The sequence below is a fragment of the Silurus aristotelis genome (genome assembly GCF_946808225.1).
Source record: "Silurus aristotelis genome assembly, chromosome: 13".
NCBI classification, from domain to species: domain Eukaryota; kingdom Metazoa; phylum Chordata; class Actinopteri; order Siluriformes; family Siluridae; genus Silurus; species Silurus aristotelis.
Window position 1 is genome coordinate 15148894 of NC_139586.1, and position 13384 is coordinate 15162277.

General features: G+C 36.7%; 1 protein-coding gene across 1 annotated transcript in view; it reads left to right on the forward strand.

Annotated features, from left to right (window-relative positions):
* The first annotated feature begins 220 nt into the window (after positions 1 to 220).
* Positions 221 to 13384, forward strand: part of hnrnpll (heterogeneous nuclear ribonucleoprotein L like) — a 70086-nt gene continuing 56922 nt past the window's right edge. The window contains exon 1 of the mRNA XM_083558750.1: positions 221 to 659. Within this exon, the coding sequence (XP_083414876.1) occupies positions 438 to 659 (222 nt within the window). The 5' untranslated portion in view covers positions 221 to 437. The remainder of the gene's footprint in view (positions 660 to 13384) is intronic.

A 13384-nucleotide genomic window follows, 5' to 3' on the forward strand; every position in this document is an offset into this window, starting at 1 on the left:
ATAGAACGTCGTATTGAATTTTATTAAGTAACTATTTTCCTCGACTGAGCAATTTTTTTCTCTTACATTGTTGTTTCATTTTGTCACATTTTTATTATTATAATTATTAATATTACTATTATTATTATTATTATTATTATTATTATTATTATTATTATTATTATTATATATGTAATATAAGTGTATATAACGAGAAACGTGAGTGCGCATGCGCATGTGCAGGACAAGTACGACACCAACACGTCCAATCTGGCAACACAGAGCTTGGAGCTTCTCGGCAAACATCAGCGAGCATCACACGCAGTGCTGCCGACCAACCGACCGACTGCGCGCGCGCTCTCACGCTCTCCGACTCTTCGGCTTTCCGCTGAATCGTCTATCCCCGCTGCGGCGTTATTCCCCTGGTTTGCTTTTTGTTGGTTGTTTTTTTTACGAGCATGTCGCTGATGGAGGACTACGCGGAGGAGGAGTACGAACGCGCGCCCAAGCGTCTGAAAACATCGGAGGTGGAGGAAGGAGAGGAGCTGGAGGAAGGAGAGGACTCGGACTCAGCATCCGCCGGGCTGCTAGGAGACGAGGAGGAGGACACGCGCCGCTCTGGAGGGAAGGACCGGGCCCGGTGGAGCAGCGCGACCTATACCACCAAAGCTGTTCGGAAGGTGAGACAAAGAGGGGGTGAAAAAGACAGCTCGAGATTTTTTTAGGGTGTGTGAATGAGCGTGTGCGCGCGCGCGGAAAACGGCAGGTGATAACGCCTGCCGTAACCAAACGCAAAAATCATAATTAAGCCTGGTGTGGATTAATAGCGCGCGCCATCCATCGTTATAACGTCACGTTCTTCGGAACACGATTGGAGTAAGGAAATGCTGAAATAACATTCGAGCAATCAATCCCGTGCGAAAAAAAAAAATAACAAGAAGAAAAGATGAAGCAAGTGTGCAAGCCACCAGAAGGGCTTTTCTTTCATTATTTACGGCCCTCTGGAGTTCTCTCGATCGGACGCAACTCGATCAGCATGCAACCTCGCGGCGTCTGATCTTGGTAGAGAGATAGAGAAGAGATTAAACGCGTCCGGATGTGGTCCGACTTTTGCATAACGTTTTTTTTGCATTAGGTCTGTGTGCGGCTCTGGAACGTCTTAAACGAGGAGATCAAAAGGAGGGGATACACGTGATAAATCTTGCGCTCCGAATCACTTCACGTTTTTTTTTTTTTTTTTTTTTTTTTACGTTAGGGGAAGCATCAGATGCTGTATGATAGATAGGTGTTATGAATCTCAGTTCACACAGAAAGTCTTGAAATGGTCAATATGATCAATCCCCATACTACATTCCAGTACGATATTAAGAGACTCGTCATGTGACCTTTGAAAGTAACACATCCTGTGACCTCTGTTCCAGCACGGGGACTGTACAGCATGTTAGATTGCTTGTCTATGATGAAGTTCACACTGCGAGCTTTATTGCACAAGTGTGCCTCAGATTAGATCTGTCCAGCTTGACAGTTTACTTCTGTAGGGGAAAAAAAACAGCATCGCACATCACTTGTGGTATTTAGTTTCCCTGTTTTGCCACATGCTCTTTATTTTTCGACAACATTGTCACCATGTGTGTCATGGTGGCGCTTGACCATTGCTTGAGCAGTTGTTTTTCTAATATAGTTTTTTTTTTCTAGTTTTGTTCAGTTGATTAATTTCCCTAATCGTTTTATTGAATACAGTGCCATAAAGGCTCATTCATGGGACATAAACACGTCCGAGTGCTACATCTTTACATTTATAGAGCAACCCATTAGTATCGAATTCTTTCTTAAGTAAAATATTTATGTTCTGAACAATAAATAATAGTAAGTAAACTCGGATGTGCACATTTGCGGCCTTAATGTCTGGAAAGTAACATCGCCTGTGTCGGGTTGTATCAGTATTTAAAAAACTGCACAAGGTCATAATCAGTGTGTTTAACGTGAGATTAATGAGAAATACATTTGACGTGCTACGGAGCTCCCTAATAGACAGGAGTTCACATTAAGGCTCAGGGGTCTGAGAGGAATATGTATTTTTGGTGTGTTAAAATGCATAGTTGTTTGGGTGAAGATTTAAGTACACAAGAGTTTCTCACACACACACACACACACACACACACACACACACACACACACACACACACACACACACACAGGCATAATACCCTCAACTAATGGCTCAGAATGATGCATACTTATACGTCTCTAATGCTAAAATGAGTGAGTTAGTCACTCCCATTTACTGATCCACCAGTTATTGTGAATATAATTTACACACAGATCTAGCGATCAAGATGTAATGGCTTGGCTCAAGCCCCCAGCATCGCCAGGCTCGCCGACTGGGATCTGAGCTAACATTCCTGCTTCATCTCCTCTCTCACTATCACTCTATCTTTGTCAGCCGTCTGCACTGTGGCTCTTTATCCTTGTTTATGTCTCTTTTATTGACGTTTGGAAAGTAAAGCGAGAGTCACAACAAAGAAACGCCTCTTTGCTCGTGCTCCGTGTGGCTCCCCGAGGAATGGAAAACATTATTTTCGGGTCAGAGATATGAAAAGAGAAATGTTTTTTTATTGTACAGATTTTACAGATCAGACCAAAAGCAGGGCAGGGGGTGCAGGTGGGTGGTTGTAATCCGAAAATTTTCGACAAGAAAAACATATTTGGAGCTGTGAATCATGGGTCGGAGATAGCAAGGCGGTGTAGATTTAGTTTGCGCCTTTCATCTGCCCACTTTTTGTGTGAGTGCAAATGGGAGTGGAATGAGAGTGCAGTGAGCAAGATGCTGCATCGTACAAACTCCCCCCTCGTGACTGTGACTCTCTCAGCTTCTCGGTCCCTCGTAGTTGGATGGCTCTAGGATGGCACGGATGACTAACAAACGATTGAGCGAGCCGTTTTCCTCCATGCTCGTGGCCTGACAGACCGTCGATCACTTATAAGAAAAGAGACACCAGTGCATCCTGATACCACCATAGAAAAAATAAATAAATTACCATGACAAATATTTATAGTATTAATAATATTAAAGGAAACACAGCTACACCTGTCATCATACTCGCATTAAACACTGAGTGGTAAATATTTGAGTTCATAAACTCAGAAGATTCGAATTCACACTAATGTAAATATATGCAGTCCTGGTTTGGTTTGAATGAAATGTTTTTCTACAACCTCGTTCATTTATTGTAGAGTAAATATTTTGCATCTTAGCCTAATTACTTTCTCTAAATGTGCTTTGTGGTGTAGACAACAAGATTTAGCGTGTTCATTATTTATACGTTTTTTTTGTTGTGGTCCATAATTTATGATCTCATAACCTCTTTTTTTAATTTTGTAGTAATTGGTTTAAATAACGAAGTTAAATATTTGTGTTCAAAATATTGCAATATTGCATTTACCTCTCCTAGTTATCATGATTACGTTCCTTTTTCGTTAGACATTGTTTATAATTATTTAAATGCTATAATCAAATAAAAAAGTACTGTTACTTCAATGAAAATCTACACAAGTACAAGTAAAAAGTAGCTCATTTAAAATGTACTCAGAGCAAAATGTACACTTCTTTTTAACAGGGAGGATTCTTGTGTAGTTCAAAAAGGACAAGGGGATAAAAAGCTCAAACTAGTTGTTTAAATAAAGAACACCTTTACTGATTAAAGTGCACTTATAAAAAACAAAAAACTACAGCCCATGACTTGAGTCTAATGTGAGTTATGCACTCACATTGCAAAATGCAGATTCAGAATTCAAACAGTGAGCGATGAAATGTTTGCATTTCAGCTGGGTCTGCATCACTGGCGTCTGTCTTGTTCGTCTCCATCTTTCTTTCTCGTGAGTTTAGTGTGTTTGTTCTCTGCCCATCAATCAATCAGTGCGACACAATTCTTACCCCCCTGCAATATTTTGATTCTAATTTTTTTTTACTCCCTAACGGATATGATTTCAAATGTATTTCAATTTAATACCTCAAACAAAACATACTTAAGCAGAAGTAGAAATACAGATTTTAAAAACGACTTTAAAAAGTAGAATTACAAAAACAACCACTTAATTACAATAACGCGAGTAAACGTAATTCGTTGCATTCCGTCTTTGGTATTTATGGAAATCCAACAGAGATCATATGCATATTTGTAATTCATTTATTATAAATGTATTGGTAACAACTCTAAAGAAATCCAGCCCAGCTGTTACATGTTATAATAGTTCTTCTTTATTTTATTAAAGAAAACTATTGTCAGACTGACTTTAGATTTATAATATGTTGTAAACATGACTTCTCATAATGACAATTCAGAACGCTTAAAATTAGCTTGGTTGTTTATGCATCTTTTTAAATAATCATTATAATGTGTATAACGGCTTATTTCAACATTAAAAATTATAATCTGAATATTATATTTAATAAAAAAATTACTTTAATAGAAAGTGTAAACTTTTTGTCACACATGACACACTACGCATGATTATTGTGCATGATTACACAGACTATATTTCATAGAAAACTAAATTTCCATTACATCATCAGTTATCAGAGAGATAACGACTTGCAGTATTAAGGTGTTTGATTGATCACAAAGATCTCAAATTCATTTTGCCACTAGCTTCTTAAATCTCGGCTCAATACCATCAAATCTGTTTTCTAAAATTAAAACGAGTAAATTTTTCTTTGAGGCGTTGCTCTACTTTCAGAAATTTATCAAAAACAACAAGAAAATATAATTGCATTTGACTTTGCTGTCACGTTTGTGCTTAAAAAAGTAGGCCACCCTGTTCCACAAATCTCCCTGCTTACTCCAAACAGCATGGCACTCTAGGAAATAATGTTTTATTTTGCCATGTAAGCACTATTCATATGGTATTAGTTTTTCAGCACAATGCCACTCATGTTTAAACGGCTATGAATTTTCATGCTAAGCAAATTTCTAGCAATTTTCTTTTTTTCTCAACAAACTCGCATCATACATGGGCGAGAAATCTAATTATTGAATCATGAATTTGTTTACAGAAATCTATAGTCAATATCGTGGCGTATGCGAATATAAAATTAGGCTTTATTGACAATCCGTAGCTGTACTGTACTCGTGCTTTAATGACTGGCTTATTCAGGCATTTTTTTAAATTCTCATTAATGAGCTCTTAGTAAACACAGTGTGGATCAGCTAGATGTTTGAGATTGTGTTCAAAAGTATCTGCGATTGTCTGGTTCGAGAGGGATAAAAAAAAAAAAACCTCTGGGTGTACAGTATATGCAGAAACATAATACATAGGAGAAAGGAGAGAAAGATTGATATGGAGTTATCTATCTATCTATCTATCTATCTATCTATCTATCTATCTATCTATCTATCTATCTATCTATCTATCTATCTATCTATCTATCTATCTATATGTGTATATAAATACATATATATATATATATATATATATATATATATATATATATATATATATATATATATATAGAGAGAGAGAGAGAGAGAGAGAGAGAGAGAGAGAGATCGATCGATACGGATTCTATATGTGGTGATGCCTCTCATGTCGGACGAATTAGAAGTCTGCTGTGGTCTCTTGAGCTCAACACTCAACAAAAATAAAGTGTGTTGTATTTTTTTATATGCTTTTCTTTTTGCCTAGTCCCCTGGTGGTCTAGTGGTTAAGATGCAGCGCTCCCACCGCTGCGACCCGGGTTCGATTCCCGGTCAGGGAACCATCCCCAGCCACTCTTAGTGCCGGTCCCAAGCCCGGATAAATTGGGGAGGGTTGCGTTAGGAAGGGCATCCAGCGTAAAACATGTGCCAAATCAAACGTGCGGAGGATCCGCTGTGGCGACCCCTAAAGGGAGAAGCCGAAAAGAAAGTTTTTTTTTCTTTTTGCCTATTTTAATAACCCACTGTCTGCCTTTGATGCATCTTGGCTTCTCTTGCCCCCTGCTGCCGAACTGACAAAACTGTGAACATCTTGGTTTTTCTCTTCAAATTTGAGATTTAAATTAAGAAATTGAAACAGAGCATTTTTTATGGGGTCGACTTGCACCATACAAATATTTCATACGTTTTCTCTCTTTCTGTTCAACACAAAGCATTTGTAGTTTATGCATAATTGCATTAAGTTATAACAAGCTTATTTACAGAAGTTTATTTACAGTCCCAACTTCAAATTACCTTGTTATAGTTCATAGTTAATAGTTCATTCATTTAAACAAAGAATTTGAAGGAAAGAAAAACATTTTAGATTTTCATGTTTTATAGTCCGTGATATTTTAAAGTTCTGTGCTATTTGTTATTCCATAGATCTATAACCATTAATAGATTAGGTGAACGTCGTTATATTATAATAACAAAACAAAGATGGCATTAAAGAATTTGTTTGATAACAGCTGTTTAGAAATTGTAATTTGTATCAAACATTGTGGCAGTTTGTATTAAAATATTTGCCTGAAACAGCCTGAGTGACATGTGGGTTAAAACACAGCAGCACTGAAACACTTAATGAGTCTGCAGGAAGCAGGGTGGACCAGGTCGTGAAATTAACTATTGATTTAAGGCCAGTGATGTGCACGCTTCAGATGCACAGATATGATGGGCTGCAGTAGGGCTTCCTACCTCCTTCTTCTGAGGAGCTCATTATGACACTGGAGAATGAAAATGGTGGAATGTTTTTTTTTTTACCTTACAGGCGCTGTGGGAGTGACATTAAATATATAGATCAGGTGAATATATTTACGCATTGTAGACATGTCACGTCTCTGTGTCAAACTAGTCTATTAGGGGATGGACGCGCATCATAGATCTGTGTTTAAATAGCCTGAAAAATGGGTTCACATCCATTTCTATTGCCCTTCTATCCATATAAAACAGAGAGGGTTTCTGCAAACAATCGAATACTTTAATAGACCCACAAAACACGTAATTACAGAGAGAGTTACCTTCATTTTATGCAATTGATTTCCAACGGAATTTGTTTAACTATTACTGCGACCAAATATAACATTTCTGAAAAGTCCTAGCAATCTACTTTTAAAGGTTCTAGGTTAAAAGGATAATTAGAAATTTTTATTATTATTATCGATTCTGTTTGGTCAGAAGGTGCTGATTAATTTTCTACACCATCAATGTCTGATTTTAGTGCTGGCTGCAAATCACACGTTTACATTAATGTGCTCGTTCCTATGCATTTCCGTTTCCATAGCAACAGCTAATTCACTGTGGATTTAAAGTGAAAGTTCCACATTATCTAAGGCTTTGTCCACATTAAGGCACGCATAGATCTAAAAACATCAGTTTTTATTTTAAAACGCACTATACTCGTGTTTTTAAACGTCTTCAAAAACTGCTGGTCCAAACTGAAATGTTTTAAAATGCTCACATTACAATACTGCAACATGTATAGGAAACTTTGGCCTGAGTCATTTTCGTTCAGTTCGAGTTTTTTTAAATGGATAAATGAAAAGTGTAATTGTTGAAGATTTCTTTTACTTGTTATAATTGATAAATGAAGGCTATCAAGTTGTTTGTTTACAGTAAAATGGGTCACATTGCTGCATGACATGCCTAAAAATATTAAGTCATTTTTTGATTTCTCGGTTCCAGCGTTTTCAAATGTATCCAGTATTTACTTTTTTTTAAGCTTCTGGTTCACTGCACAAAAGAAACGCCATCTTAGTGTGGACAAAAGACCATAGTGTAGAAAAAAGTTGCCCAAGGTTCATTATAAAGCTTTCAAAATGTTGCTATTTAACAAAAAGAATCTTCAAAATACCACCCAAATAAAGATTATTCATATTAAGGAATTTATGAAAAAGTATCAGCGTTTGTGAAAAGGAACTTTTCAGAACAGGGTTTTTTTTATTAACTGGAACAGCTGTTATAACATAAGTGGTAACAGGCGCTAGCATGTTTTATGACTAAAAATGAATAAAAAACCTTGTAGTTTTTGGCACATTGTTGTGGTACACGAGGAGTAAAACAATTGATTCCATTGGGTTATTGGAAACTAATCAACTCATGGTGGTTATTATTCTGTAACCTGTTATAGCATTGTTGTTTATTTTGCTGTAGCAGCACACCGTGTACATGTGTTAATACAAAAAAAAAAAAAAAGCGTCCTTTGTGTTGCTGTGTTGGTTACAATAATAAGTGTTGCAAGAACTCTTTCTGATGAAATCAGTGGTAACGTGATATAAAGGTCAGAATTGTAGAAAAAGATAAATTTTGCAACAAACAGATCTTCCTGATTCAGCAAAAGTGTTTGGATGTTTTATTGGGACATGAGTTAATATCAGTAAATTAATATCTTAGATGTATTGAGTCTTAAGGCATCTTACATCCTGTTTAAGGTATCTTCTGTAAATGGAAGTATTTTTAAGTACTTTTGTGTGTGTGTGTGTGTGTGTGTGTGTGTGTGTGTGTGTGTGTGTGTGTGTGTGTGTGTGTGTGTTTTGCAATCACCTTTCATTTTCTAATGTGCAGGTGCTAAGCTGTGTGTTTCCTCTTGTCATTGTCTACTCTGTGTGTGTGTGTGTGTGTGTGTGTGTGTGTGTGTGTGTGTGTGTGTGATCTTTATCACAGGAAAACCTACTAACTATAGTGTTTTGCCTAATGATAATTGCAACACGTCGGTGTGCAAACTGTAACTCATTCATACTGAAGAAACAATTTTCTCACCAAACACGATTAGTGAACGTCATGACATTGTCAGTAATTCTGTTCAGGACCCGAAAAACCGCTGTTCTAACTGTCGTACCACATAAAACTAATTAAATGTACACCGGCATGCTTTGCAAAAATGTAGAAATGAAACAACTGCGTATCCAAATGAATCAGACTCGAACAGAAATATGACACATCGCTTCCTCATCTTTTAGCATGATGCATTGTTAGCTGTCCTGCTGGGGCTTATTTCAGATCTCATTTCTCAGCCATGTTTAGATACCTTTTAATGCCAAGTTAGTGAGATTTGTGATCTAAAGCTGCCAGCCAGACACAGTGCATCAGCCATAAGACCACAGATAATTGCTACTTCTTTTTTTTTTTAAATAAAGCTGAGGCTTGAAACTAAACAGAATTCACTGTGGCTAGCGTCATTCAGATCCTTACACGCTCGAACTCGAACTTTAGCTAGCCGCTTTGCCTACTACTAACTACTATTAACTACTCGCGTTAATTTCTGACAAACCAAAACCAAGTTATTGTACATTTTCAAACGATCATAATGACATGTTAATTATTGTGTTCTATGATTTTTGCATGCCTGCAATCCATCAACGAATTTTTGCACCACATAGGTTCACGCTGTTGTTAGAATGTCAATTATCAATGCTATAAATTGCTCATCTACAGTCCTGTTATTTGTTTGTTACCCTGTTATTGTCACCTGTTTAGCCGTTAATTAGTTTGCCTTGTTTTGTCTGTTTTGTGTTTTTACCTTTGCCTGTGTCTCGAAGTTTAAGTATGAATGATCCTATTTTGATGTGGCCTGCCTGTGTGACAGCCGCTATTGGCACTGATTGTGATTCTTGAATTTGCCCTCACGTCCTGCTTCACTCACCTTATTTTACACCTTCACTGAGCTGTTCCTCTATTCATGGTTGGAAATTTTTTGGAAACGATTATGTAACTTAGATAGGTAAGGTGTACTATGCTAACGTTGAGAAAATACCAAATTGTTAATAAAAATATTTGATAGGCATGTTTGTTAATGTTCTGACATTATACATCAGTATTTCTCAGAGATGGGAAGTAATGAAGTACAAATACTTCGTTAATGATTTTAATTTCACTTATAAAATTTTTGACACAAAATCTGTACTTTCTATTACTTATATTTTTAAACCAGGCTTGTTACTTTTGTTTTAATCTATTTCGTGACATGATCAATATTTTTTTCTTCTTATTGTGCACCGTTTTCAGCCCATCAACCTATTTCTTGTCATTGCACGCCTTTTTCAACCTACCACTGGTGTATCATTTGCTGGCTATCATGTCCACAGATGTAGGCTAGTTTAGGAAGCTAACAACAAGCAAGGCAGAAGGCAACAAGTATAGCTGACGTGGATGAGACATAGGTAGTCAGTGATATAAACATAACTGAGAAAAGAGACATTCTTGATCACCTGATCATCATCTCTGCTCTGCTCGTGTTCTATATGGTGGCAGCCTGGATACATTTTGAGATGTGAAGTGTAGTCACTACTTCAAATTTTACCAGAGTCTTTTAAAACTTCTACTTGAGTGAAGGATGTGTGTACTTTTGCCATCTCTTATGTATATCTTTGTATTGAGTGCATCATGGTGTTACACACTGTGAAGCTGGAGCTTTCTGAAAAATGCTGTTATAATCATATTTTCTCTTTCAACTGTTCTCAGTTCAGACAGTCTTTTTGGGAGAAGAGAAAATGAAATTGGTGCACAACCAAAGTAACACTTCCCTAATGGTCATAATTTTAATAAATCTTGGGATTAATTCTTAAAGGAAACTTCACAAAGGGTAAGTTTAGTATTGGGACTGGGGTTTGTAGCATTTTCATCGTTTAGCAGAACCAAAACAACTTGACTTGAACTCGTGTTCGTTTAATTCATGTGAATTCTTAAAATCTTTTTATTTCTTACTAGGAATTTCATTTAGGGAAATGGTGGTAGAAGTATTAAGAGGAAGTTATCTGGCCTTGTCATACAAAACATATAACACCTATTGCAAGTCCACAACTATCTCTTGAGAAAAAAACGGGGCATTAATATTCTTTCTTTGTCCAAATCTTTGCACAAAAATCTGCAGGTACAGTGAAAGTACAGGAAAGTATTTACAGCGCTTCACTTTTTCCACATTTTGTTATGTTACAGCCTTATTCTAAAATGGATTCAATTTATTATTTTCTTCAAATATCTACAAATGATACCCCATAATAACAATATTAAGAAGTTTGTTTTAAATCTTTGCAAATTTACTACAAAAAAAAAAAAAAAAATATTGCATGTACATAAGTATTCACAGCCTTAGCTATGTTGACAGCCAAAGCACAATACTTTGTTGTAGCACCTTTGGCACCAAGTTCAGCCTCAGGTATTTTTGCGTATGATGCTACAAGCTTGGTGCTCCCATTTTTGGGCACTTTCTCTAATTCTTTATTGCAGAACCTCTCAAGCTCTATTGGGTTGGATGGGGAGCGTCAGTGCACAGCCATTTTAAGATCTCTTTACAGATGGTTTAATCGGTTGCAAGCCTGGGCTCTGGCTGGGCCACTCAAGGACTAGATTGTGGTGTAGCCACACCTTTGTTATTGTGGCTGTGTGCTTAGGGTTGTTGTCCTGTTGAAAAATGAACCATTGCCACAGTCTGAGGCCTAGAGCGCTTTCGAGCAGGTTTTCATCAAGATGTCTCTCTCTACATTGCTGCCTTAATCTTTCCCTCGATCCTGTTTTGTCTCCCACTTCCTGCTGCTAAAAAAACATTCCCACAGCATGATGCTGCCACCACCATGCTTCACTGTAGGGATGGTATTGGCGATTAGCTGTGCCTGGTTTCTTCCATACATGACGGTTGGCATTCAGGCCAAAGAGTTTAACATTTATGTTTCTCATGGTCTGAAAGTCTTCCAGGTGCCTTTGGCAAACTCCAGGTGGGCTTTCATGCACCTTTTACTGCAGTGGTACAGTGGTTTCCCTCTACCATACAGGCAAGGTTGGTGGAGTGCTGCAGAGATGGTTGTTCTTCTGGAAGGTTCTTCTCTCTCCACAGAGAAACGCTGGAGCTCTTTCAGAATGACCATTGGGTTCTTGGTCACATTCCCGACTATAGCCTTTCTCTCCCAATCGCTCTGTTTGCTCAGTTTTACAGATGATGGAGTTCACTGTGCTTTTTTTTGTACCCTGTCCCAGATCTGTGCTGAGTTTACCACAGGTAAATTGTAGAAACATCTCAAGGATGATCAGTGGAAACAGGATGCACCTGGGCTCAATTTTGAGTGTCATGGCAAAAGCTGTGAATACATGATTTTTTTATTTTTTATTTTTAACTAAATTTGCAAAGATTTCAAACAAACGCCTTTGACGTTGTTATTATGGGGTATTGTTTGTAGAATTTTGAGGAAAATTACGTACTATGCTACAGCACCACTATAAAATTAATATAGACCTCAATATGTTGTGTAGTATGTTCGGAGGACATCCTGACAGTGTTTTTTTAAGGTACTTGGACACATGATGTATGAAGCAGGTTTCGTGTGTGGTTTCAGTTTTAGACTTGCCTGACTGAAAGGTAAAAGCAGTTAATAGTGCAGCGTGTTTTACAGTCTGCTCGGAAATATTCACACAACACGAATGAGTTCACATGGATTCTTTTTTTTTTATTCAATTCTATTCATTTCTAAATTGACACTTGGATTATTTTTTTTTTATTCAATTCTATTCAATTCTAAATTGAGAATGTATCAACATATTGTGTTTCTGCAGTTTATTAACTTCGTGTTTGCACTTTAAGCTCTGTAAAGTGTAAAACACTAAAATCTAATTGATTAAATAGTTTCCTAAGGACATCGATAACTAAAGACACAAAATTATATTTACCATGAAAGTACATGCTTAAGTATGACTTACAATTGTCTCTCAGAAATCCCAGCAAGTTAGTTTAGGTTAGCTAGCACTTCCGATTTTTACCAATGAATGTTATCATAATTATGATTTAAAATTTAATCTCATAAACCCTGTTATTTAGCTAGCTGGCTAACCTTACCATTGAAGTATGAGAATATTCAGGAGTATGATTTTAAATGTCATTCAGAAGTCCTGTCAGGTTAGCACATGTTAACCAGCACATTTGTTTGACCAGTAATACTACAGTATAACTATTCATTAAAAATGATTTTTCCAATAATTCCGTACAGGGTAGATTGGTGGCTAGTTTTTCCAGTGACATGTATAAATATCCATAAGTATGAGTTGTTTTTATTCTCAAAAATCCTGCCATGTTTGCTGATCCTAACTAGCTTAATAAGTTTATGATTGAAATGTAAAAATGTTCATTAATATGATTTAATATCGTCTCATTTCATTTGGTAACATATTAACTAGCTCAGTAGGTACACAATTGAATGCTATGAACATTTACAAATATAATTTAAATATTGTGTTAGTAATACTGTCATGTTATGGATGTTAGCTGGTTGATTAGCTTTGCTAGTGAATGGTTAGATAATCATAAGTATGATCTTTTTGATAATGTTAGGTCACATTATCAACTTCTTTAGTTTTACCAGTGAAATGTATTAATCTTGTGTTTGCTAGCTAGCTAACTATTCAAAGGTATGACTTAACATTTCACTGAAAATTACTCTCAGTAGTCCTGTCAGGTTAGCTCATGTTTG